At 36.9% G+C, this 27996-nt stretch overlaps 1 protein-coding gene across 5 annotated transcripts; it reads left to right on the forward strand.

Annotated features, from left to right (window-relative positions):
- Positions 1–3564: 3564 nt before the first annotated feature.
- Positions 3565–27127, forward strand: LOC103705895 (dihydrolipoyllysine-residue acetyltransferase component 1 of pyruvate dehydrogenase complex, mitochondrial). 5 transcript variants are annotated; one of them, XM_008789779.4, is made up of 20 exons: positions 3565–3684; positions 4058–4218; positions 9334–9390; positions 10806–10860; positions 10932–10965; positions 15389–15438; positions 15531–15575; positions 15715–15788; positions 18407–18476; positions 18691–19101; positions 20829–20889; positions 20964–21008; positions 21176–21259; positions 23316–23392; positions 23474–23536; positions 24055–24125; positions 24228–24288; positions 26331–26391; positions 26458–26547; positions 26635–27127. In XM_008789779.4, exons 2-20 carry the CDS (start codon positions 4190–4192, stop codon positions 26691–26693), a joined length of 1497 nt encoding a protein of 498 aa, XP_008788001.1. In that variant the 5' UTR covers positions 3565–3684; positions 4058–4189; the 3' UTR covers positions 26694–27127. The 5 variants fall into 5 exon arrangements, with proteins under 5 accessions (XP_008788001.1, XP_008788004.1, XP_008788003.1 ...); XM_008789782.4 differs by having other exon boundaries at positions 26467–26547; XM_008789781.4 differs by lacking the exon at positions 3565–3684 and adding an exon at positions 3704–3854.
- The last annotated feature ends 869 nt before the right edge of the window (positions 27128–27996 follow it).

Here is a 27996-nt window from a genome sequence, read left to right on the forward strand (position 1 = left end):
GTGGAGTCATGTATTTAGTTGTCAGATTCTTTAGAGGGTTAGGCGGAGATTGGATATTTGGCTAAGGCCTTCTGGTCTCGGCCTTCTGTGCTCGGCCTGCTGTGCTCGGCTCGCTGGTCTCGGCCTTCTGAGCTCGAGGGCGGAAGAGCCCGAGCACTTGGATGAGCTCGAGGGCGGAAGAGCCCGAGCTCTTGATGAGCTCGAGGGCGGAAGAGGCCGAGCTCTTGATGAGCTCGAGGGCGGAAGAGCACGAGCACTTGATGAGCTCGAGGGCGGAAGAGCCCGAGCACTTGGATGAGCTCGAGGGCGGAAGAGCCCAATCACTTGGATGAGCTCGAGGGCGGAAGAGCCCGAGCACTAGATGAGCTCGAGAGCGGAAGGATTTGGGTGCTATAATTGCATTTGTGGGGTGGTCCATTTTTCCACCAACAGGTTTAATCACACTTTGGCCCTCCGCATTAATCCCCCTAATGCTACATTCGTAAATCGTACATTATCATGAGGTTTTATTAACCATATGACCAACTCCAACTCATCACACTCTCAGCAATCTCTAAACTCAGTCAAAGGTCCAAATGGTATCAAAGCAGAGGTCCTGAGTTCGAATCCTGTCTCCGCACTCTTTAACTCCATTATTAAAAAAAATTCACATATTAGGCTCGCCTATTAAAAAGAAAGTCCGGCCCATATGTGAGGAAGAGTGTAAGAAAATATAGAATATATAAATAAATCTATTTCATCCTATCAGCTTAAGCTTTTAGACAAAGTGGTAATTTCAACAGATTTCACCTAGATGAACTGTAGGTATGTACTAGAGCTTTATGTAGTCTTTTATTTTCTATATCCATCGTATGTCATGCATTTATATCCATCGTATGTCAGCGGTAATTGTACCAAAAAAAAGAAGAAAAAAAAAAGGAAAAAAGAGGTGCAATGACTTGAAGCTTCCCCGCATCTCTACCCTAAGGCACATGTTCTCTTGTCTTTTATTTCTTTTATCTGGGTCACTTGATTTTATACGGCTACAATTCCTTCACTTCCAGAAAATAGGAACATTAAAGGTTATATCTAACCTCCGCATCCGAAGAGGAAAATATATCATCCAAGCTAAAAAAATCTTTACTGAAAAAAACTCTAATTTAGAGTTTCTCTCCTAAATAACTATGTAATTCTAAACTCTGTAGACATATTATATTTATGATATAATATAATATTATATTAATATTATCGCAATACTATGTTTTTTTTACTATGTTGATATTATTATTATATCATAATAATCATATTTTACTAGTATAGTGTTATTATATTTTAATATTATACTATTCAAAATAAATATTTTATAAATTAAGCATATTTTGTATACAAAGAGCTAAAAAATTAAAAATATTATGCAGTGTTTTTTATAATTGTTATTTTTTTATACTTAAAGATTTTTTTTTGTTCGGTTACCGAATAGGTGTTAAAGCCCTATAATAGTTTAAAAATATAATTAATAAATAGTAAATAGTTCTAGCCAAATTCAAATATCCATCTATGACTCGACATCTACGGATCTTGTGGTCTGAATATGAGATCCTATGATGTCAAATGCCGAGCCAAGGGGGTCCTCTCTCTCACCTCATCTTTCTTTCCTGTAAACTAGGGAAAGCAATTCAATAAGGAAGTGTCTTCCTCCACGTGACAAGAATTAAGGCTGAAAAATGGGCAACCTCTGATCTTCCACCTAGAGAGAATTACTCAACCAACAACATTTAGTATTGGCTGCGATAAAGAAAAATTAAAAACAAATTACTCAATTTCATTCTTTGTGGAATTTCTAAAACTTTATTTTTGAAAGTATTCATATAATATCGATAAAATTTTTATATCCCTATATTTATGTATGAAACTTTCTCACAAGCTCTTAGAAAATAAACTATTTATGATTATTTGTTGTTTATACTGCAGCTATAGAGCAATAGCAATATTTAATATTAAAACTTATTAATATTTTTTATTGTAATTTTTATTTTTTAAAGAATTATTTTAATATTTTAAATACAAACCTAGTTAGATGAATGACTAGGACATTTGGCCAGGTCAATCTTTGTGATGATTTAGTAAACATTTAATTTACCTAGTTAGTTTTTGTTAGTTTTCATTTTAAAATTTTCCTGAAAAATTAATTTACATCCAAATGACATCCATCTTATATCTGTTCGGATAGAAAAAATATGAATATAACCAATATCTGATTTGTATCCATATTTATTTAAAATAATAATAGATATTAATATGTATATATAAATACTAATTTTAGTATCCGTTTAATATCTACATCTATATTCACATCTTTTGACAAAATAGGAATACCTATATGAATATAGCAACATTCAATTCATATCCGAACTGTATATGGTACCCCTCTAGAAGTGTTTGGAAAAAAAAAGAAAACAAATGCAGCATGTAGTGTCTATGAAAGCAAGATATAATGTCATGTATGTTCAAAGTGTTGTTAGTTTTACTAGCATCCTCACCCCAGATACTAAAATTGGGAAACAAAAAACAACAAATCTTCTTATCTCTAATTGGTCGCTCTGATGCTATCCTATGACCCCTACTTATAGGTTGCAAGATGGTGCAAGCCAAGAAAGGTTATGTTTAAGTATCTCATCAAGCAATTTTTTTAATAAAGGGACGCCCCACCGGACCTATTCTCTAATATTAACAAAAGTGGGTGTAGAGCATCATATGACTATACGAACATTTGGGTTGCTTCTGGCTCACCACTCTTAGGGCTCGTTTGGTTCGCAGGAAAACGAGGGGGGAAAGTGTGGTCAACGGGAAAGTAATGAAATGCCTTTTGTTTGGTTAGAGTTTTCAAAGGAAAGAGATGGGAAAGTTGTATTCCCATGGGAATATAATTCCCACATTTCATGGGAAAGTCTTTCCCATGAGAAACATGGGAAAGTTACTTTTCCATGAGGTGGGAATCACTCCTTTTTTATTTTTTCCCAAAAAGACCCTTCAGCATTAAAGAAACATTAAAAAGGCATTAAAGACCTAATTTTTATTAAGGGCATAATAGGAATTATACATAACTTTTCTAGGAAAGTGGATGGTCAACCAAACATAAGCACTTTGGAAATTAGTCACTTTTCCATGGTTAACCAAACATGTCAAAAGTACTTTCCTAGGTATCCTCTTCCTAGGAATCTGATTCCCAGGAATCCTATTCCTAGGAGAGAAAATACTTCCCGCGAACCAAACGAGCCCTTAAAGATTTTACATGGATCCTGGCCGAGTGCCGGAATTTTTATTTAATATTTTTTTTTTGATTTTGTTAACCGCAACCACTTGTATAAAAATAAATAAATAAATAAATAAATAAATAAAGAAGCCCGGCATATTCCGCGCATTCACGGCTTGCAACGTGATCGTGTCGTTTCGGCTATGGCAGGGTGAGCCGCTGGACATCAAACCTACGAAATCCGGTGCATACAACCGTTAGAACTTAATCATGCGGCTCTCTACATCCTCCGCCCGAACTCGAAAACACGTGGACCGGAGGCGGCCCGGACCGGACTCGAGTACTTCTCCGTACATCGCTCATCGCACCTCCCATGACCCTTCTCTCCGCCCCCAACCACGCAGCGGCACGCTGTCTTGATCGGCCATTCAAAGACGTCTCCCGAAGAGCTGGTACACCTTCGCATCTTCTTCTCTCCTCTCTCCTTCTGCCCCTCTCTCTCCCCTCCATTTTTCTTCAAGAATTTGGTTTCTTTTTTCTGCGGAAATTTACTTTTCTTGCGTTTGTTTGGGATCTTCCCGGACTTCTTGAAACCAGAGAGTAAGAAGGAGATCAGATCAACGTATGGTCTCAGATTCATTCAATTCTATATTTTGCTTCAGATCGAATCATTGATGTTTCTTTTATACTTTGTTGTTTTTCTATTGGATTTAGTTTGAAATAATTGAACTCTCAATTGAAGTTTTGAAAAAAATTCGTGGGTGTTTCTTGAGCGATCACGTATTGAGGCTTTATCTCGTTTACCTTTTCTTGGATGTATGGCAGATTAAATCTTTCATACCAGAAAGTTTTTTTTGGTAATTGGAGCACCTCAAAGTTTCCTTCAAGTACCGTCAGAAGTATGGCCCAATAGAGGGAAGAGGTTTGCATCGAGCAATCGGAGCCCCGGGCAAAGTCATGGCGAACGTTCGCTCGCTTCTCTTGGGGTAGATCGCCCAAGCTCTTGCAAATTTTCCATTTGTTGTTCATGTGTTTTAATCTTATAGCATTAGTCTAATTTTTCAACATCCTAACGCAATGTTATGCGTGCACAGTCCGCTGATCGTATGTATGTCTCTGATTCTTTGTTTGTTAGAGTAATATAAAGATTTACTTTATTTCAGTGGAAATTGAATTAAATATAATCTGTAGGTCTATGGTAGAATCAATGTGGTGAAGTGGATGAGGGTGTGTTTCTCAAATATCAGAACTCAGACAAAGAAAAGAATTCAGAAATACATAGACATAGTGAGGAATTTTTAATATATCCAGCAGGGACTTATAAGCATAATGAATCACAAATAGAAATAAATTCTTGATCAAAAAAAAATCTTGGAGGAATTGTTACACATGAGTGGGTCTTGGAAAAGATGTATAAAGATTGACAGAGTTAGAAAAATAGCTAGTAAGGTTAAATATGTTGCTTACTGTAAGTTGCATAATGGGTTGATTTCAGAAGAATGCTAGTAGGGATCCTCTAAATCAGTTGGGAAGGGAGAGAGTGTGTGTGTGAGAGAGAGGAATACTATTGATACAGATCAAGTGAGATGCTTTAGGAGTGAGGATGATATGTTTTCACTGAAAGATGGAGAGATTAAAGAAAGATATAAAGGTTACTTTAAATCTTAAATTAAGGATCTGTGAGTGGAATTTGTTTTTCAGTTGGTTCAATTGGGGAGTTGTTAGGTATTTCTTTGTTGATCAAGAGACGTAAGGTACCTTTAGAGAGGATACAATGGATGAAATTACATAGAAAATCAACAGAGGAATTGCATTAACTTGGTTAACTAGCTTAAAAGCCAAAAATTGACAAACGAACAAGAAGTACTAGAGTACTCATCTATGACTTTGAAGGTATCATATAATTATATCATTTATTAGGGAAATAAACCTATAAGTAACACCATGATTTTTTGGAAAAAAGCAATGGAGCAAAGACTTGGAAAATGGCAACAATTAGAGAGAACTGCTTTGTTTTTAGTCGGAAGACTAAAAATGGAGGCTACCTTCTTCCTTAGGCAATTGATGGTAAGTTTTTTTTTGTTTTCCAAAAAGAAGGGGGGAAAGAAGATGTAATCTAGACTCAATCTTGAAATATGCTAAAAAAGCATATGAAGTGTTCCAGGAGAAGTAATTTAGTGGCTATCAATGGAAAAGATATGCACTAGTTGTATGTTGGAGTGGAGGGGTACATGATGTTGGGGCTATTACAACTGTTGGTAGCAGTTGTATTGAGATATATGAATTGCTAATCAAATTGGCTTACGCAAAGGATCAACACTAATCCCACATTTGACTACACTAGTCATCTAGTTGGACTTTTGCTAATAGTTAGGAAGATGTTATTTTATTTTCCAATTGCACATAATATGGTGTTGATTTAAGAGAACACAATAAGGTTAAAAAAATGTTAATTTCAATTTATGGAGGAAATACTTAGAGAATAAGGGCCTAAAAACTAGTAGAGCAACAATTTAGTACACAATTGTAAATCTTAAGTGGGAAACTTAATGGGATTGGGACCCCAATAAGATTTAACTGCCAAGTGATACCACAATGTGCTCTGATTGTTATCTTGGATATATTGTATAATCGAATGAGGAGGTAGATGAAAAGACATCTAAAGAAGAAAAATTAATGTTGGGAGGATAAAATGGAGGGTTGCTTTTAGGTCATATAGACCTATGCTAGATGACTCAAGGAAAACTTTTGTATGCTAATAATATGGCCAGCAACAATTGCTACCCTTATGACGTGATAATGGTTATCGTGACAGTTTAAGGGGCCTCCTACTGCATAGTGTATACATAAAAGGACTTCAGATAACACCTGGTTTTGGTTTTTATCCCATTATAATAGATGTTTTATGAGAATAGCAACCATTATTGAAACTTTTTACTATTCTTCTAATTGTAGTAATATACATGCATATACAAGTACATACCTATGAAATGACTTTGTAAGTTTGTCCTACCAGCAAATGACAACTTTACCTCCCACATATATTGCACTAGATAATTTTACACAAATGAAGGCATTGTCAGTTGACCTTATTGGTGCAATTTTTTCTGCAATAATTGCTCTACTAGTTTGTGCATTGATCATGGTTTGTTGTGCTGGTACCGGACTCCGGACCGGTTGCTTGGCGGCACGAGTCGGTACAGACCTGACATGGTAGAGGAGGCGGAGGAGAGAGCGAACGAGAGAGAGGAAAAGACAGAGAGAAGGGGGGGAGAGGGGGTGGCGGAGGCCGACGGAGGGCCAGCGAAGGCCAGTGGAGGGCCAACAGACGGGCAGAAAACAGACCGGGTCTTCTGTTTCGTTCGAAATAGGGGCTTGGGCCTTTTTAATTTCGCAATTTTTAAGTGAAGTCGGCAAGTCAAGCCCTTTTTTAATTTCGCAATTTTTAAGTGAAGTCGGCAGCGATTGCCGACTTTACTTAAAAATCGTGAAATAAAAAAAAGGGTCGGACCCTTGTTCTGAACGAAACAGGGGATCCAGCTTGTTTTCCGTCTGCAGAGCTCGGAGGAGCGTCCTCTACATGGCTCGCCGGCCAGCCTCCACCTCCCTCTTTCTTCCTTCCTCTCCCTCTCCCTACCCCTCCTTCCCCACTCACTCTCTCTTTTTCTCTCTTTTCTTCTTCTTCTCCCCCTCTGGCAATGGATTTCGTTTTCGTTGCTAGAACCGTCCCGATTTGCTGCCAGGACGGCTCGGTACGACCGAAACCGCATGGTTCGGAACAGTTTCGCTGACCTTGGCATTGATGGCATGGGCCAAATGACAAAATGCTCACGTACATGTAAAACTATCTAGTACCTACATGGGAGGCAAACTTGTCATTTGTTGGTAGGACAAATTCAGAAAGTTGATATAATGGGTAGGTCTAAATGAGTCAAGCTTGAAAGAGCTAGGCCTAGCTCAAGCTTTGCCCATTTTTGTAGTCGAGCTGACCTTGAAGCTCATTTAATTTCAAGTGAACTTGAGCTGCTTGCAAAGATCTCATTTAAGAGATCTAGTGAGAAACCAAGGTCCCCGTCAAGGCTGTCACATATATTTATATCATATAATATATATTGAACTAATTTCCACCATTATATCTCAATTTTATTGCTAAAGTGCATTCTTTTTTATGTAAATTATATTATTTTTCAACAATTAATATTAAATCAAATTTTTATCTATAAATAATAACTATATAAATAATAACTAAAAAGTATATGAATTATTTCTTTCTATTTCTAGTTTTGTCGACTGAGTTGAAGCAAGTCAAGCCTAGCTCTACCTCGTCTCATCTACTAAACAAGCAAGCTGAGCTCAAGCCAAAATTTGAGCCGAACATAAAGTGCTCATGAACAAATTGTTCTTTTGACAATCCTAGCGATGGGAGCATGATAACCCTATCCATATACATCAAATCTCTGTTCCACTTTAAAGCCAATGTTTTCATTCTATGAACAATGACATAATCAAATAATGCTATTAGTTCACTGATGTTGTCTGTTATTTCTTGCTATGACAGCTGACAACAATTGTTACAACAACCATAACTATATTGCAAAGTATATAGTCAAAGACCTGTTTTTTTTTAATTTTTTAATGGGTCTTATTTCAATTAGAATGGTAAGTGATGGTTTTGAAAGGGTTTGGTCTGTCATTTAGGGATATTTGGTATATTTCAAGCTGTGCTTCCAATTTTGTATGGTTTAGAATTCACAATGTTGGGCAATAAAGACCAAGAAAAGAAGATTAACAAGGTAGAAATTAGAATTTTATGCTGAGTTCGTGGTAAAAGTGTAAAACTAGCAAGGACATGGAGGGATGCATCATTGAGGATATAGGAAGTGGTTGACCTAGTATGAGCATGTACAATGAGATTTATTTATTTTGGATGAAATCTATGTTGTTCTTACAAGATAATTCGTTTTAGATGGACTCTAAATCCATTTGACCAAAATCTTATGTTTTAGATCAAACTCGGTCTATCCTTCCTGTCTCTAATGGGATGAGGTGGCCATAATTACCTGATCTGTACCTGGTTTTTATTGGATTGTCTACATTAATAATGTTCGGACAAATATCATGTTGAATGAAGCATCAATATATTAGAGTGTATCAGGTGGATTTTTATAGTAAGTTGTATTCTTTCCTCTCTTGGTGTTGTTGCCAATGGTAAAGCATGGATATTTTAGAGTGTATCACGTGGGTGGGGGGGTTATAGTAGTTGTATTCTTTTCATTCTTGGTGTAGTTTCCAACAGCACTAGCAACTTTTTTGAAGTAAGTTGCAAAAAGAGGAAATCTTTCTAAAATAAATTGAACCAAGTTATAAGATGACTCGTGTCAAACTAATCCAATGAATTACACATGCAGAACTGATACAAAAATAACTCTATAAATAAGTAAGTATGAAATCTATTATACATAAGTATAAAATATCAATGTGAACAAGCATACCGAAATTCTAAAGCTAGTGTAGCTAATTTGTCAAATCTCCTAGAAGTAGCTGTCTTCTCAGGTTAAGTTGCTCTAAAGTTTTGGATGTTGATTTGTTTAACTGTTTTCTAACTCTGCTAGTGCAGGGCATCAAATTGAACTCTCATGGTTGACTGTGTTGACGGTTTTTAGATTATGCAATATTGCTAAAAGTTATATGAATTTAGGAGTTCTTTAGAAGCTCGTCAAAAGGGGAGAAGAAAATTGTGTTCTGACTTCTTTTCTTTTGTTCAATTAGTTTCAAACCTGTTGAGTATGTCCTTTTGTTCAATTAGTTTTAGTTCATACATCATCATCATCATCATCATTTGTTTTAGTTCGTAAAACACAATAGTTTGTCAAAGTATGTCTAAGTAAATATGATCTTCCTAGATATGCTTGTGGTTGGGGTGATTTTCCTTATGTATATGTTTAGGCAGGGTAAAAGTTATTTTCCTTTTACCAAGCAATAATGAGCGGCAACTATATATTATAATTATTCTTCTATTTTCTTTCTTAAATGAGTCTCCGAGCCTATTACCATTATGTGTCATTTATCTTTCTCTATTGCTTTCTGAATTTTTTGTGTAGTTTGGCCCGTGCACGGGGTCCCTCTCTGTTTGGCATTGGTAATGGTACTCATCTAAGGTATGCAAATTTAAATTTACCTTCTTGGTACGTCACATACTTTATTATCACATTTATTCATTTACTTTGTTGTCTACCAAATGAACCAGTTTATCATCATGGCTTTGAAGTGGATTTTTGCCTAAGATGATTTTTCTTTAGTTGCATGATATCAGATATGTCACGTATTATTATATTTTTATGTTGAAGTATTTTACTTGTTATTAGTTTAGTTCAAAAAAGAGATCAGGTGTTACTTGCTTTTTTTGCTATCACCATGTGGGTAAACGTATATGTGAGACTGTTCTAACATTTTCTGGACTTAAACAGGATATATCATCTACAGAAGTTTAGTTGAAACATGATATTCATGTACTTCAATATGTTTATTATGAACTTGTTTGAAGCACAAAACTACTTTTGCACATTTAAGCAGGAGAGCATATTAGTTATAAGAACATAACAAATGTGACCTTAATTAATATGTAATATGGGAGTGTGGAAAATCCTACGAAACCTTTTAGTCTAAACTTTTCCAATAGATACTTTGGCATTGTAAGGCAGGAATGCATGCTGATATGGACGATGGTGGCTCAATTATCTGTAGATAAATGTGCTAGCCTGCCCCATTCACATCTAAAATTTATGTTATTGGGGATCGCTAAATCAATATGATGCTCATGTATCATTTTTCAATGCAGTGTATGCTGATTTGTGATCTCTCAAATATTTTTCATGCCAATATATCAAAGTGCTGGATTTTTTTTGGAAACACTGAGTATAACATCTTTCAGGATAATTAAGGTGGTGGATGGTGCATATTGGCAAGGACTTTAGTAGCTTGAATTTGCATCCAAGAAAAAGGGTGGGTCAGGCATATTGCCTTGGACTTTAGTAGCTTGAACATGGATCAACCAAGGAAGTGGAGTCACATGCCTATGCTGAATGATGATGGTGCCCACAATAATTTAGGCCATCCTAGTGCAAAAGAAATATATTTTTAATCATGACATTAATATCAAGAGATTCAAGACTTTGTCCAAATATTTAGGGTCGACTTGTTAATCCTTCAGTACCAAGGTCATTCCTACTTAGGGGTATGAGGTGTCTAAAATCACTTCCATCACAAGATTTTTGAGTCTTTTCTCCAACTTCCATCCACAATTTTTTGAATCTTCCCTTTCTCATCAACTCATGTATGATCTTCTCTCCTTTACAGGTTGGACATGCCCACACCATGTATGATTTATTATTGTGAACTTTTCTTTGTAAAATGCATGCTGTTCAACCATTTGACTTTTTTAATACCTTCAAATATTAAAGATTGTAGATGAAAAGTGTTATAAGAATACATGCAAATATGCACTTAAATATTTTTGGTGTCTAAACCAACAAAAATGTGATCCTTTGTACCTTTCCCGATCTTTTTCTCATAGGTCTTCCTCATTAGCATTGACCAGTATCTTGTCAAGAAGCCATTTATGTGATGAGGTTGGTCAGCAAATTGTTTTCATTATCCTTTCATTATGCGGCCATGTACTAATATTTATTATTCAATGCAGTTACTTGTTCGAGTTCGTTGTATCTCATCTACAGGTATCATTTCTTTGCTGATGTCCTCAATTATGATATATATGTATGTATGTATGTATGTATGTATGTATGAGATAGTCTTGGCTACACTTGAGTAGATCTCCACTCAAATCCGATCAGATCTAGAGCAGACGATAGATATTCCACATCAATGATCTGAGTTGTTGGATGTGATGTACTACCTTTAAACTGTTTACACACAAAAATTCATTTGATTTAAAGATCCCTAGCCTATGCATCAAATGATCAAAAAATTAGACAGTTTAAATCAAGATACGCCATCTCGGATTAGGCTCCCTATCGATGCCATCTTGTTACTGTGTCAGTACATCTAGTACGGAGACTGGTTTAGTGTATCGAGTGTCATTACTCCCTCGTACTATATACCGATACCGAATTGGTATGGTACGGTACGTTTCATACTGTCTGGTTTGGTACGATATAACGTATCTTAGTTTAAATAACACAAAATGATACTTTTTTTTTAACTATTTGATACATAAGCTCGAGATCTTCAAATCACATAATTTTGGATATGTATGCAATTTAGAGGTAGTATATCACATTTAATGGCTAGGATTATCATGTGAGACCCTCATTGTCCGATCTAGACTTGATCGGATCTAAATGGAGATTCACTCGAGTGTAGCTCTACCCACACATGGCACATATATATACACTGTTTTACCATACTATTTTTTTCGTTGGTACCATGCAAGGGTCCGCAATTTTGGTATCAAGTACCAAATCAGTACCTTATCGGTACGGTACGGTACGGTACATCCCTGTACCGAAATAGAACTCTAACTATTTTTCTCAATTTTTATCTCAATACGTCTCGAGATAGGTCGGTGCACCTCGGTACACGCCGGTACGCGCCTCGACACGAGGCGGTACACCTCAGTACGGGCGATATGGGGTTTGTACTGACTTGAAGTTAAGTTTGTACCGGTTTTCTTCCGATACGGTACAATACGCCCCATACTGAGTAGTACGGGGCGGTACGGCAGACCATGGTACCATGTTTAATGTTTGTGTTCATGGAGTTCTCTAAGTAATTGGTAAGATATTACCATTTTTTCTTAGGGGTGTTGGGGAGGGAGGGAGGCAACATTTACATGTTTAGGAAAAGTTAAAAGGATGCTTATCTAACTGTCCTTTATGTGAAAAGTTCATGGAAAAATTTACATAAGGTATTATCTCTACTTACCTTTTGCAGATATTTATGACTATATTGGTTTAGTCAAGCTGTAGGGTACATTATGTTTATGCTTGTGGCATTTGTGGATAATGTAAATTGGTTATCATGTCACATATGTCACATGGCAAACTAATAGCGAACAACTATGTTTAATGCTGTATTATACTTCTAAGCAAAATTTGAGTTCACCTTTACACACTTTGAATGGATTAACCAACTAGATATATGAGAAGTTAGAAATCTGCTCTTATCTCTTGATTGGGAGGATTCTTTATTTGAAAAAGGAAAGAAACATATGATTAAATTGTTGTCCAATTGGTTAAACGTGTTTGAAACTCATATTTATTGTCAGCCTTTCAAAGTATGAAGTAGAAGTAACTTAATGGCCATTTTAAACATTTTTTTTTTTATAAAAATAGTCTCCTAGACTTAGGGGCTGTACGGTCACTGGGTTGCAGGAAAACATGATTTGTATAATTGTTAGATTTTGTTAATTCATATGTTTTGGCAACTTATTAATTATTAATCAGGTTTTAGGTAATCTAAGTATCTCATATAACCCAAAGGATGAATTTATGAGATACCAAGGGACCCATTTTTTGTTCTTGTCAGTACTTTTCTGAAACCTCTTAGAAACCCTATCTCCCTCATCACATCCTTAGTAACCACCCTCTTAGTAACCAAATCTCCTTCCTCTTCCTCTCTCTCTTTTCACCTTCCTCTCCTACCTTCGGTCTCATCTTCTTCGCCATCTTCCTCTTCCTCCATGTCCTCCACCTCATCCTCATCAGCCCCATCCCTGCCCTGCTGCTCATGTTCCTCTCTCCCAACCACTTTCCCCACCACCATTCCTCATTCTCTCTTCAAAGTTCAAACCTTCCTTTCCCACCTGCCCTTTCTTCTTTCCTTCCACTCTCCCCTTCTTCCATTATCCTCCCTTCACCCTTCATCCCCCTCCCCCGTGACTGCTTGTATTTCTCTCCACCACTCCACACACGTCCACCATATAGTCATTCTTATTCTTCCTCTACCACCTGTTTGATTGTTAATTCATTTTTCAACCCTCCTAAATCCTTTTCTTACCAAAGTAACCAAACACCACCAACAACAAAAAAGGATGTTTTCTCTACGCCATTCTTAAAACTTGTTTTTATCCAATTGAAAATTGTTCTCATGAAACCAAGAACTAAACAGTTGCTTGAAGACTGTTCTTAGACAAAGCCCCAGTTTATAACATTCTTGAATCTGTTCTGGGATCCTGTAACTATGCATAAAGTCTACCATGCTATCAGCATTTTCTCATCAAGCAATTCTGGATTTTTCAAGCTTAGTCCTTTGTTAACGGGATACCTTTTAGCTTTAGCTGATTATTGCCTTCTCATTGGGTCTCCCACATTCAAATATCTCCTCAATCACATGTAAGAGGAATCATTTTATTATATTATCACCAACTATATATAGATGATGAGAAATAAAATAATTTAAATCAGTGGGGTTTGGGGGGGTTAGCGGAGAAGAGGTCGGGATTGGGATTGAAGTTATTCCTCAAAGGTTCTAGCATGCCAATAGCTTGAAGAGCCCTTATCAGAATAGTAAGTTTTAACAGAGAAGCAAATAATGCCCTCTTGGAAATTATGCTATCCCTGTAACCTCATAACAGTGGAATGAATCTTATTCTGAAAAGCATAATTATATCTTTTAATCTATATAAGCACCGTTATTAGATCACTCTACAGTTCGAAGAACACAGAATTATCTCTTCAAGGGTATAAGTCCATTCTTATTTCTTAGATGTCTTGGAGAAGGATACAATTGGACCACTAAAAGTCTTTCCATGCACATTGCAACCCTAATCTACCTCATTGCATCCATGCCCTTCCTAAGACTGACACATAAAGGAAAGGAAGCCCATTTTTTATACTATCCTTCCATTGATAACTTAAGGCAGGTAATGCCAATTAGTTCTGCACAGTGAGCATATTGGGGCTAATCGCATCTGAACCCTTGAAAGCTCATTAGGACAGATAGTATCCTCACCTTCATCATTTGTTTTTTAACTAGTACTCTGTTAGTTAACCTGTCATTTACTCACATTGTCCTCATCAACTTAACACTAAGCATTGATATTGTGGACATCTTGGAACAATGGTATGCCATACCGGCCTGAACCAGATGGTACAGAGTGTACCATACTGTATCGGTTCGGTACTAGACGTACCATACCGTACCGGTATCCGGTATAGGTGATATACCGATACTCGGTACGCCAAAAAAAATCATAGTGCACCGTACCAACACCGTGCTAGTGTGGCAACGGTAGGGAGTCCGGTACCAAGACGGCGAATCTTGCTTGGGACGATTGCGAGATTGACCTTTTGAGTTAAAGAAAAAGCTACTAGAATACTTTGTTGAAAGTTTATCCAACTTATCAAAATTCATGAACCAAATAGACTAAACTTTTGTTTTTTTTATATCAATTAACACCTTGGCATTCGCTAAATCAGTATTGGTTCTACTTTCCCTTTTTACATCCAACTTTCTTCATGAGCTTTGTAAATGACCTATCAAGAGAACAAGTTATCTTAACAATCATCCTCGATTCCCATGAGAACCACCATGCCAGTGCCTAAGGCACCACATAGCCACTAGATCTCGACATTACATGCAAGACCCAATATTTTTACAGCATATATGGTCTTCCTTGTTATCCATGACCTATATAGCGAAATGAAACTCTACTGAAACCTTTGGGTGCTAATATTGCAAATTTCCATCATCTATTATTAAGCTTGTATGGTCCATATGCAGAGAAACTCCATCTCTGATTTCCTGTTTGAGAGAAGTCGTTGCTATTTTTTCAGTTTGTATCTATAACCACCTGTTCTACCTTCATGCATAGCCTCCACTGCAACATATATCTAATCCTACTTGTTTGTGCCCTCTGCCTAATCTTCACAAGCATCACTCTGTCTTCAACTCTAATCTTGTGGAAGTGCTTTCGCCTTTGATTTTGATTTGAGCTCCTACCCATTATTTTATTGGGTGATATAACGGATAGGTGATATTGTATATTGTATTAAGTTTCACTTGACAACAAGGGACTCGGCAAGGATGTACAATTGACATTACTGCCTTGAGAAGGCTATCTTGACACAAAACTATCACTTAATTTGACATCATGGGACTTATCTCAAATTTTTGTTACTTTTCAATTTGTCAATGCAGGAGTTGCTTCCCATATGGTTCTTGAAATGCCCGCATTATCCCCAACAATGGTGAGTAAAACAGGAAAAGTGAATCACCATCAGCTGTTTCAGTTTCTCAAAAGCCTAAAACTAAAAGCTGACCTTTGATGTGATGCTCTCAGAATCAAGGCAACATTGCAAAGTGGAGGAAGAAAGAAGGAGATAAGGTCAGTTGTTTTAGTTCAATATTTTATAATTCGAAACATTCATATTATGACCCTTTTGGTAGGGAACTTGGAAACCTATCCTCTCCTCTTATTGCAACTCTAAAGCCATTTCTTGCTGTCTGTTTATTTATATTGGCAGATTGATGTGGGTGATGTGTTATGCGAGATAGAGACAGATAAAGCAACTCTTGAATTTGAAACTCTTGAAGAGGGGTAATAATACTTAGCTTGATCTTTGATCAAATTATATTGCCATTTGAGAAATTTCTATAAATATAAAATTATATTTTATCACAATGTATGTGGTGCAAGTAACATTTAAGCTATACATATTTTAGACCTCTCATTTTGAGAGCTTGCATTAATTTGAAATTTCTTTTATTGCTAGAAGGTTCTTTGAAAGAGAATAGAAGACCTTATTTGAGGTTAGAAAGTGACATGACAATTTCACTAAAAGATTTACGTCATATGTAGGTGGTACCAATATATATGCTCATGAACTTGCTGATGCTGCTCTTTCCAAATAACCCAACTTCTAAAAGTTATTAACTTTCCCTTTACCCTTTAATATCCTTTAAGGCCCATTAATTTCACATACGTTCTCAAAGGTGGCATTTTTATATAAATGTTTCCTCTGAGTTGAAATCAAAAGGAATCATCTATCAAATCTAACTTTTATTCCGTTATATTTTTCAATATCAATCAAGGTTTCCTGAGAGGTGATAATTTTAAGAGAATTGACATGGTTTAAGTTCCAGCCTATTATTTCTGCTAAGACCTTGTCTATTTTTGTGGCGAGCCTTGGCCCTCGCCATTTGATGTTGAGAATACTCGAAGGCTTTGAGATCTCCTTCTTCCAGATCTTTAGGGACCTTAATGTTTTGATTTAACTACCTTTTTTTCCTTTCAAACATTTTATAGCCATTAGTAAATTTTATGTTTTCTTCAGTCTTTGCACTTGCTGGAAAATGACTAATTTAGTTGCTTTTGATCAATTCTATGATGCTGTATAACCTCAATTTTTACTTTATTCTCCCACTTCTGATGATTGGCATGAGCAAGGGGAATTTGTGGAGTGTGTCTGCAAATTGATAGAGGTTCAGTGTGCAGTGACTGCTTGGATAGTGATTCTTTAACTTAGCTGGCTGGTTTAGTGGTTCTTCCTGCTGTAAAATAACCTGTAGTGACAGCAGTGAGTTTCTCAAAGACGCAAATATCCTGCCATCAGCTACTCTTGAGAGGGGTGCATTATAAGTTGGTTGCACAATATACTGTATACATCTGCATGGTGACTGGGGAATCATTTGAACCCTAGGCAATTGAAGTTTGATCTTTGCTTAGATATCCTAGACAAAGGGAAAGAAAGGGTGCTAAAAATAAGATAGTTGGGGTTAGCGAACCAATGAAACTCAAAAGGAATAAGATTATGAGTTATTGGCTGCTTTTACCAAATTCTAGAACAATTTCCTAGAATTCTTTGAATTTGTATAAGCAACATGATTTCCACACTTTAATTCTTGAAGTAGTCATGCACCTTCAGTTCCATTTGCATAGAATAAACACTAACTCTTAGACTTGGGTAAGGATCCTCTGACTTGGCTCATGACCCATTTTATGTTAGGAGTATTGTGGAGCAAATTCGGATCTTGCTCTCATGCATCCATTAGATACTATTAAGAAGTGACTAGGTCAATTGCATGGCTTGCTAATCAGGAAGTGGAAATACATATTTTTTCAGCTAGCCCTGTTTACAGCATTGATTGTACTATGGAGTACTCCAATACTGGTCCTATACTGTCCTGTTTGTACAGTACCATCTAGGGACTCGTATAGGGTAACCTGGATAATATCCCCAAACAATCTCCCATCCTCACACTGAATTTCTATCAACCCATATTGCCCCGAGTCACCCTAACCTGCACTGACCCTACTGTTGGATATGCTCTCTTTTTATTTTTTAAGCTCATTTTAGCTGGCCCAACAATGGCTGGTATATTGTTCCAGTATGATTTGCAGTACGGCACATACCTTACTGGCTAGGGATCATTATGGTCCTGATCCTCAATATTTAAAACCTTGGTACGATATCCTTCTTCTACCTCTCTATGGTTTCTTAAGGTATAATCCATCTGCTTTATAGTAATTATTGTCCGGAGATGCATGTAGATCTTGTAATCTCAGTGATAGAACATGAACCATTAGGTAGCAATAAGGTATATTGGGGAGCTTTCTTGCTCAACTAAGTTTGAACATGGGCACTTGTAACTATTTAAATTTCTTCGTAATAGTGGACTAAAGTTATGAGAGTTTTTTTTTTAAAAAAAAAATGAATTGTGATGGTAAAGGATTTAGATATTAGGAATTGAACGGATCCTTTTAGATGAAAGTTATGATGGCAACCTTCGCTAAATATTGTAGTCTGCAAGCCTGCAACCATGGTTGTAACTGAGAGTTTATTGTACTTGCTCGAGGAAAAAATGATGCTTTGCCTCCCATATATGTATGTATTTTCCATTAAATGTTATCATGTTTGTATCTCTTCTTCCTTGGCGACTTTTTTGGTTAAATGCCTTTTCATGTTTTGACCATGTTGATACACTTGTTTAAATAGCTTTCTTAGTCTCTGTCATTGCAGATAATGTAGTCATGAAATGATGAAATAATGGAGATCGTGTATAGCATTAAATTTAGTTTTATTGTAATCCGCTTCTAATTTAGTGTCCACCTTTTTTCTTTTGAAAATAGTAATGGCAGTGGCATTCATAACAGTTGATCCATTTCCTTGCCCAACTTTTAACTCTATCCAATTTGTCTGATAAAAATCTCAACAGGTTTTTGGCTAAGATATTAGCACCTGAAGGTTCAAAGGATGTGCTTGTAGGACAACCTATTGCAATTACGGTATATGCTTCATGAAATTCTAGTTATCTACTCAAGTAAAATTTTCCATATTTGGTCTTATTGATCCAGGAAGATTAGAATCTAAACTATAGATAATTAGATATATCACAGTGTTATTGTTTTACATAAATGGTGCCATTTCTATGCTATCTACATCTGTTACTTTAATAGAAATATTTATTTTATTGATATTGGTTTTCTGCTGATTTGCAAGGTTGAAGATCTAGATGAAATTAAAAATTTACCAGCTGATATACCCAAAGGAGTCGAGGCCAAACAGGACAAATCAATTCAGGATTTAACTCATGATGTGAAACATGAAGGGAGATCTGAAAAACCAAATTTCAGCAGAATCAGCCCATCAGCAAGGTTGCTTATTTCAGAATATGGACTAGAACCGTCTTCATTGAAGGCATCAGGCCCCCGTGGTACTCTTTTGAAAGGGGATGTGTTAGCAGCAATTATGTCTGGAGGAGGACCTCCAGGAATTTCGGAGTCTTCTCAAGAAAAGATATCTGGGTCGACACATACCTCTCAGCCAACTTCTCATACACCACCCCAGTCTGCCACCCCTTTACTTGACAAGGATACTCATGAAGATTTACCAAATACTCAGATACGCAAGGTAGATTTTATTAATTTACAAAATATGCTTTTGAGCATGACAGCTTTTTTAAGTAGAATAAGAAAATTCATGATTCTTCAAAATTTTGGTCTCCAGAATTAGTAGTCTTTTTAACGTGGTAATAATAACCGTGACTTCTAGCTGTCTCTTTCTTAAGGTAGATTTTTTGTTTTTTTGTTAAAGGTCTATTAGATGTGCATTCCCATTCATTGGAAGGGAATATGTACATCTAAGTGGGAATTACAAAGAAATCTATGTACATTTATCTTGAAGATGAGCCATCCTACCTGCTACTAATTGGTTGGTCAATGAAGACATTAGTTGATTTGTGCAAAATTAACATTTCCTCTTCTTTCTAACAAGGTTCCCCTTGCCAATCAGATAAGCATCAACTTTGAAATAGTAGCATTAGTTGAGCCATCATCTAACCTCTGAAGTAATATCGGGAACCTGTGGAAAAAAAAATAAAGAAAATGTAATGATATTGTTCATGCTTTCATTATGCTTTTAATTCTTATAGGCTCAGATATTGGCTTGTTTATTCAACCCCTAAGTATTTCTTAGAATCCCACTACTAGAGCTTGGGTAGCAGAATGATTGACCACATTAGTTGAACACTGTGGCCTTTTTCCATGGTGGATCCACTTGGATTGACTCGTTCAAACTTCAAATGGTATTTGCAGATTTAGTTTTTAATCATTGAAGAAAGCAGTTTTTCTCTTTAGTAAATTAGATATCACCACCTGCCGCAGAGCTTTTACAACTTTCTAATTCCCTATTTTGCACTTCTCTTACTTGATAAGGGCACAAGACATATGAAATGATGTCACAAACATTTTCATCTCTACGATAAACTATTATTCATGTGCACTTATATAGCTGAGTTGTGGATTGCCCTGCAAACCCTACTTGCTCATCTCTGAAACTTCTGCTAAAAATCTTTGGCGGCTTGTATTTCGTTGTCACCTGAATCCTCTTGTGATGCCACTGTCTCAGGTATCTCTCTTGGAGACAGGCTGGCATTGGAGAAGAGAAACACCAACCAATATTTTACTAATTTCATAAATCATGATTTGAATGTGAAATCTCATTAAAAACTAATGTTCTGTGACAAAGCTTTTAGATTTGAGGAACATGTTTTGGGGAACCAACTGTACCAGCTACTTATACTTAAAAATTGGAAAATTCTGTGAGTTTCATGATATGAAAATGCAGCCTCTTGTAATTTCTGGAAACAACTAAATCTTTTTAGCATTTCTAGAGCCAGCTACCATGATAACACAGAGGAGAATGCTTCCATACACTATCCTGCTTGTAGGGTCCAGAGTCATACTCCATGTGTATAAACTTCCAGTTTGTGAGTGTGATAGTTGGTGTCTTTGTCTTGTTATAGAAATAGGTGAAGTTCGATCTGAAAGCAGGCCTACAGTAAAGTCATATTAAACAAGGTTTCTGTGCACGTCCAGTTCATTTTACAGATTCAAGATGTTATATACCTTCTTGTAGGTTTATGTTTGCATATTCCTGAGCAAGTGTTGTTTTATTTTTCCACCAATTGCAACTCATGATGGAAAACTGTAACTTTGACATAATAAAATTAAAATGACTGTGATTCACAGGAGACCATAATACGGTTTTACTAAAATTCGAAGATTGATTGTATTTCTTTTCTTTCTTTTCGCCAAAATCTATGTTTGATGATGTTGCTGAGTGTGTTTTTTTGTTAGGTGATTGCAAAGCGGTTGCTGGAATCAAAACAAAGCACTCCACATCTATATTTGTCTACAGGTTCGTCCTCATTGCTTGACCATTTTGTTCTATCAACTTTTCAGCTTGTTGAATTATTTTCGATTTGTTACCAGATGTCATTCTGGATCCTCTACTTGCTTTCAGAAATGAACTTAAAGGTAAGCAGTGTGTAGTTCTATCTTTCACCAATTTAGTTCTCTATGTTCTTTTTTTTTTTGAGAGAGAGAACTCTATATTCAATTTACAGTTCTACTTTTTTTGTATTTCGGGCATCTACTGACTTTGGATGATGTTATTGCTCCCTTTTTGTGATCTGAACCTGCAGAGCAGCACAATCTGAAAGTTTCAGTTAATGATATTGTCATAAAAGCCGTTGCACTTGCATTGAGAAATGTACCTGAGGCAAATGGTAAGGCTTCAAATACAGTGTAGGACACTCTATGCTGAAATGAGTCATTTCATATCAGGACAAAAATCAATCCATTGAGAAATACATGTTATTTTTTTTTAAACTTCTGAGTTACAACGGGAAACTGCAGATTTCATTATCTGATCATGACCAAAACCAATTGAGGCAGGCTTAGTCAACCTACCTCAACACATCAACTAGTAATTTCCTGTGTTGCCTAATTTTTGATATGATAGGGTAAAAGTCTCTGTTTGTTCACCAATGGTCAGAGATGTGGAGCTTCTAGCTGCTGTCATATATCAGTAATTGATGAACAATTAAACCTTGTCCAATTTTGTTAGAATTTAAGTTATATAACTTACTGGTGAGAAGCTGCAATATCGAGCTAGACCAAATAGACCTAGAATGGCAGATGATTTTAATTGACTCATTGTATTTTTCTTTCTCAGAAATATGTATAGTAATATATAAATAATGGATACAACTTACTTTTACCTTTTATGCAAGGATTATTCAGTATACATATTTAAAATTTAAAAAACAAGATCTGCATGTTTTAATGCACTTCATTCTGTGATAATAATAATGTTGGACGATTAGAGAGAAGGGAAAAGAGAGGCATCACGTCAAAGATATATGATTAATGATTTGGAGTACCATTATAAGACCACTGCAAACTACAAAAAAAAACACTGGAAAATTAAAATCCTTATGACTCTCTGCACTTCAGATCGACCTTATATCAGTTGAGTCTAAATACCTAGTCAACCGAACTTGGGGCTAGAGAGTGTATCTTTCATAATACCTAGACAGGTGGTGGGTTGGGACTTAGGATTGCCGAACCAGTACTAGGGGCCGAACCGGTCGACTCCCATTCGGCAATCTTTGGCTTGGTTCATGCATCCACACACCGTATTTTTAATTTTTTTAGAGTTTTTTTTTTTCAAACTTTTTCTATGAATTTAAGTCTAATTTGATTTTTTATTGTTTTCTTGATTTTTTTTGATATTTTCTGATGTTTCAGTGGCAAAATTAATCGGACTCGGTGCGAACTGACCGGTTCGCACCGAGTTCTGACCGAACCGGATGGACGGAACCGGCCGGTTCCAGCCGGAATTACTGTGATTTTGGCCTCTATAGAGCCGGAACCGTTTTCCATGCACGAACTAACTCGGTCAGAGACGGGGTCGGCTCGATTTGGCCCGAACCGGGTGGTACAGCCCGGTTCGGCAATCCTTGATTGGGACACTTGCCTTACTATGTGGTTTGAGTTTAGGAAACTGGAAGATACCCCCCTTGGTTTCCTAGAATGGAATGTTTCTGAATGATCAGAAAATTAGGTTGGGTTCAATATGGAGATGCATCTTTGAGGCATGGGCTATTAACTGAAAAGCCATTTTATATCGAATTCTTGCTGAAAATGTAAACCCAATCATTAGGTACCAATTTGAGCTTCTATGGTGCTCAGTCATGCCTATCTTAGTATGCACTTTGATGCTGCAACCCTTGAGGATCCTCTATGTTTATATTGCTGCTCAGTAACCATGAGAAAAATAAATTGTTAAAACCAGCCCATAATTCTTCTTAATTATATAGGTTCAGATTTGTAGAAGGCATTTAGAATGTCTTTACCTTTTTAATCTTATCCTGTCAGTGTCTAACATTGTAAAAAATATCTTTTCACACATAATGGTGCTCAAGTTTCATCAGATTCTGTGTGCCTCGCTCCCTTTTCACTTTTTGATATCTATTCTTGATTGTCCTGCATTCAACATTTCGGCTTGACAGAATTTTTTGACTAAGTAAATGCTCACTACTTTTTGTTGCATGTGGATATTTTGCAAACATAACAGGCAAATATTTTTAGTATTTGTAACTCTATTCTTTGCCAAGCCAATTCAGTGTCATAATTAGGTTTAAGACTATCTTATAGAATAACCAAATGCTGACTCAGAGGATAACAATAGAATCCAGCCCATGTATAGAATGCATGTTCCACATCTGTTATTGCTTCATTCTAATGGTATAGACTACTAATCCATGCATGCTCAAGCAGCTTACTGGAACAATGAGAAAGGGGAACCCTCTTTGTGTGATTCGGTTGACATATCGATAGCAGTTGCTACTGATAAGGTAATTCCCCCAGATTGCCCCTAAAAATGATATTAGTTTATACTAGTATAGCTAATTTGACTGGTAATATATGTTGTACAGGGCTTAATGACTCCAATCATAAGGAATGCAGATCAGAAAACATTATCAGCAATATCTTTGGAAGTAAGCAAAGTTCTTTTGGTCTAGATTACAGCATTTTAATCTTTAAATGTGCAAGCAAAATCTAATAGTTATAAATTTTGCTGAACTTACTGTTGAAATTCTGTGTCTTAAATTTCATTGTTCTTGAATTAGGTGGCGGCTTCAATATGTGCAAGCAAAATCTGTTAGTTATGTAAATTTCTGTATGAACTGGCGAAGATGCTATGTTCGCTGTGCAGTTGTTTAGATACTGCTGGATATTTATTTGTGAAATGTTATGTCTCGATTTGATTACTCTTTAATTATTATTATGCATTTGCAAATCATCAAGAGTTGTGCAACATTAATTGAAATGCATTAAATGCTCTTTTAAACCACTCTAGAGTTGTTAGAGTCTAGATTTGAAATATCCTTTTCTATTATAGATATCTAAATGCATTCTTGTTGTAGAAGCTGATTTGTTTTCTGATTTCTATATGAGCAAAGAAACATGAACTGTTATAATTGGCTCCATCTTCTTCTTCTTGAGCAATCTCCAGGTCAAAGAATTGGCTGAGAATGCACGAGCTGGGAAGCTTAAACCTAATGAGTTTCAAGGTGGGACTTTCAGGTGAGTTTTTAACAGTTCAAGGTTACCGTGGGAAGTATCTTATGCTTTGATCATCTTTTGCAATAGACACTATATATACTCATATTTTTATATCTTATGCAGCATCTCAAATCTTGGAATGTTTCCTGTGGACCATTTCTGTGCAATTATTAACCCTCCACAGGTCCTCGCCTCTCTCTCTCTCTGTGTGCGTGTGCATGTGCATGTCCATGTGTGTACGTGTCAATGCAAACGTGTGTGTTGTTTTCTCAAAGAATCTGCCATTCCTGCCTGAACATGTGTGTTCATGTCATCATTATAGGCTCCTTTGCCATGGTACCTGTCAAATTACATCCTATTGATTGAAAATATGTTCAAGAGTGTTGCTTTACATGCTTTTCTTCTAGATAATGAAGTTGATATTTAAATGATTTCTCATAATGCGCACACATTGTAACAACCCAGGACCTCACCCAAAAAAGCTAGCCAGAAGGTATTTTTTTGGCTCCTTAGTCCTGTATAAGTATCCAAAATCTTCTTGGCGAATAACTGATGTAGGACTAAATACACGCCCGCACGGGTCCTCACATATTTTTTTTGTTCAAGCCCTGACATGCTCGTCAAGCTAAGGGTTCAAATCCATTTAAATCTAATCACAAGCACCACAATCGGCCTATGGTCGGCCTCCATGAACCCATGTTGCAGTGTCCCCTAGTCTACATAGGCTATGGGCCGAGTTCGCTCTGATATCATTTATCACAATCCAGGATCTCACCCAAAAAAACTATCCGGAAGATATTTTTTTTGGCTCCTTAGTCCTGTATAAGTACCCAAGATCTTCTCGGCGAATAACCGATGTGGGACTAAACATACACACGCACAGATCCTCACATACTCCATTAATTCCTGATGTCCTCATCAGGCTAGGAGCTCAAATCCATTCAAATCTAATCACAAGCACTATGATCGGCCCATGGTCAGCCTCCATGAACCCGTCCTGCAGTGTTCCCTAGTCCATATAGGCTATGGACCGAGTTCGCTCTGATACCATTTGTCACAATCCAAGACTTTGCCCAAGAAGGCTAGTCGGAAGGTATTTTTTTGGGCTCCTTAGTCCTGTATAAGTACCCAAGATCTTCTCGGCAAATAACCGACATGGGACTAAACATACACCCGCACGAGTCCTCACACATAATGCAGAAATAAAGGCTAACAAATTTGAGCAGGTCTTGTTTTAAATATCGATCCAATCCGTCATCTCATTTTAGGGTCACCAGGGTCGGAGGAACCGGTACCGGGCACCGTACTGATTTTCCGGCGGAACGAGTCGGTAGAGGTCGTGCCGAGCTCGTACCGAGAGAGAAACCGCCGGAGCCGGAGAAGGAGAAGAGAAAGCGAGCGGGGGAGGGAAAGAGAAGAAGCGGCGGCAGACGCCAACAGAGGACAGTGGGGGAGCGGCAGAGGCCGAGGTTGCGGCCGTGGCTAAAAAATTTGAAATTTTTTATGTGAATTTGGCAAACCTCTTCCCAACTTTACTTAAAAATTCGAAATTTTTTTAATTTGAAAATTTTTAAGTGAAGTTGGCAAGCGATTTGCCAACTTCACTTAAAAAATTCCAAATTTTTTTAGGGCTTTGGAGTTGGCATTTATTGAGCGTACCCCTCATTATGAGCGTAAACATCTATGAATATATTAATATGAGAACAATATGCTCTGGGTAGATTTGCTGTCAGCTTTTGCACATATCAGCATAAACATATACAATGATATATTGATTCAGCTAACCGCTATGCCAGACTCTTAATTTCTTCATTCGGATTTTCTTAATCATTCTAGTACTTTTGATATCGACAGCTATCTTATTAAACATTATTAAGTACTGGCTCTTGCTCTTCACTTCATTAAACCTTCCAAGACTCTTCTGTTGGTTCCAGCTGGAGCTCGTCTTAAATCTCAATGGTCCATGGGTTGTACATCTGATACAATGCTGTATAGGCCCATTTTGTGTTGTTTGTGCCTAAATACTAGCTATTGCATTGTTTTTTCTTTGGGTCCAGATTTGTAAATATTCCTATTGAGCTAGTGCTTGCCTTGATGGAACATATTTGCACAATTTCATTTTTAAATAGTTACCAAGCAAGGATTGGACACGAGACCAATATTTCTTAGAACTGCTACAAATGTCTTGACCTCTTGAGTTTAATTGTCTGCTTGAATTTTCTGCAGGCTTGTATTCTTGCTGTTGGCCGAGGTAACAAGGTTGTTGAACCTGTGGTCGGCAGCGATGGTATGTTTCTGCACTCTCAAATACATCACCCATGTTTATAAATCTGCAAGTAATTATATCTATTAGAATCTTCAGGAATTGAGAAGCCTGGAGTTGTTACAAGGATGAGCTTAAAATTGTCTGCTGATCATCGTGTTTTTGATGGCCAACTGGGAGGTAATTGCTTAACTGCTCTTCGTCTATAACCTGTAACTGGGAACCCTTCACTAAGGACGGTTTTTTCTCGTTGAATTCTCTTTGCAGGAAAGTTCCTTTCCTCTTTGGCGTCAAACTTCAGTGACATTAGAAGACTACTCTTGTGAGGCTTAGGAAAAGAACTCTACAAAGCCAGTGAGAACATTCTCTAAGAGACTAGCAGATACCAAGGTTTTAAATATGTGATTTAAAGCTCACCTAGTGTTTATCAGTACAAATCCAAAAATAATCAAGTACAGAAATGAAAACATCAAATCACTACCTGGCATTCCTGGAGAGGGACACTGAATTGCTTGGTCTTCATTTATACTATTTCAGGCTCTCATTTTTGTATACATTTTACAAAGCTCAGTTACTCGAGACCCACGTTTCTCCTGATCTGGCAAATTTTATTTATTCATTTTGGGGCTTGCTGGTGATAAACTGAAACGTCAATTAGCCCAATTGAGCTGGGCATTTTCTTGTACCTGCTAATAAATACGCTGTCTGAGTTGTATGCATTTTGCAGTGATAACAATAAAAACTGTCTGAGTTGCATCAATTGATTTGTTAAGCTTCCGAGTGGACAACATGCATCAAAAAGCCTGGTAAGCCATGAGCCCATGAGGGATGTTGTGCTTGATCAGCCATGGGTCTACAACTAGCCTAAATTCAGAAAAGGTGGTGGGTTGACAGAATAGAAGATGCATATGAGAGAGAGAAACTATTGCCAATACTGCATGCACTACGTGGCCGTGCATACAACCAATCATGGCTGCAGGTTTTTGTAGGTTCTATTCATCGAGCATACATCTTAGTGCACCACCATAGAAATCAGCAGTTTTGATTGGTTGCTTGCATGGCCATATGGGTGCATGCAGTATAGATAATATTTTTTCCTTTAAGATCGCTGCAATCACATGATGAATGGAGCCCACAAAAATAAGCACCTATGATTGGAGTGGTGCACCATCACATGGTGCCATGGTGTAGGATAGAATTTCTCTCCTCTCTAGTGGATCAAAGCAAGATGGTGGGGCAAAGCTATCCTACATAAGGTTCTTCAGTAGATCACAAAGGGGGATGACATGTGGCAATGAGTACAATTTGAAAGCACCAAATGGTTTTTCTGGCAAATCGAAAGCACAAAAAATATTAGTAAATAAGGAAAGAGTAAAAAGAAGGCAAAGAACCTGATGTCTTTCCTTTTTGTCTGTCCTCAACTTTCAATCTCCATCTCTTACCTCATCCCACCTCTCCAAGAGGTTTTGGTTGCATCTTTCATGTGAAAGAACGATAGATCTTCTTTCACAACATCCATCATTGGATCATGCCTTGCATAGATCTCCAAGCGCTCTAAACTTATTCATCCACTTGCACAAAATTTGAGGTGATCACTGCATGATTCAATAGTAGTTTCCTGCGAAGAAA

The sequence above is a fragment of the Phoenix dactylifera genome, chromosome 12 (assembly GCF_009389715.1).
Source record: "Phoenix dactylifera cultivar Barhee BC4 chromosome 12, palm_55x_up_171113_PBpolish2nd_filt_p, whole genome shotgun sequence".
Lineage (NCBI taxonomy): Eukaryota > Viridiplantae > Streptophyta > Magnoliopsida > Arecales > Arecaceae > Phoenix > Phoenix dactylifera.

Coding starts and splice junctions, on each gene's coding strand:
- LOC103705895 (XM_008789779.4), top strand. CDS start 4,190: ATGGCGAACGTTCGCTCGCTTCTCTTGGG. Junction 24,126..24,227: donor TTTCAAGGTGGGACTTTCAG/GTGAGTTTTTAA, acceptor TATCTTATGCAG/CATCTCAAATCTTGGAATGT. Junction 24,289..26,330: donor CAATTATTAACCCTCCACAG/GTCCTCGCCTCT, acceptor AATTTTCTGCAG/GCTTGTATTCTTGCTGTTGG.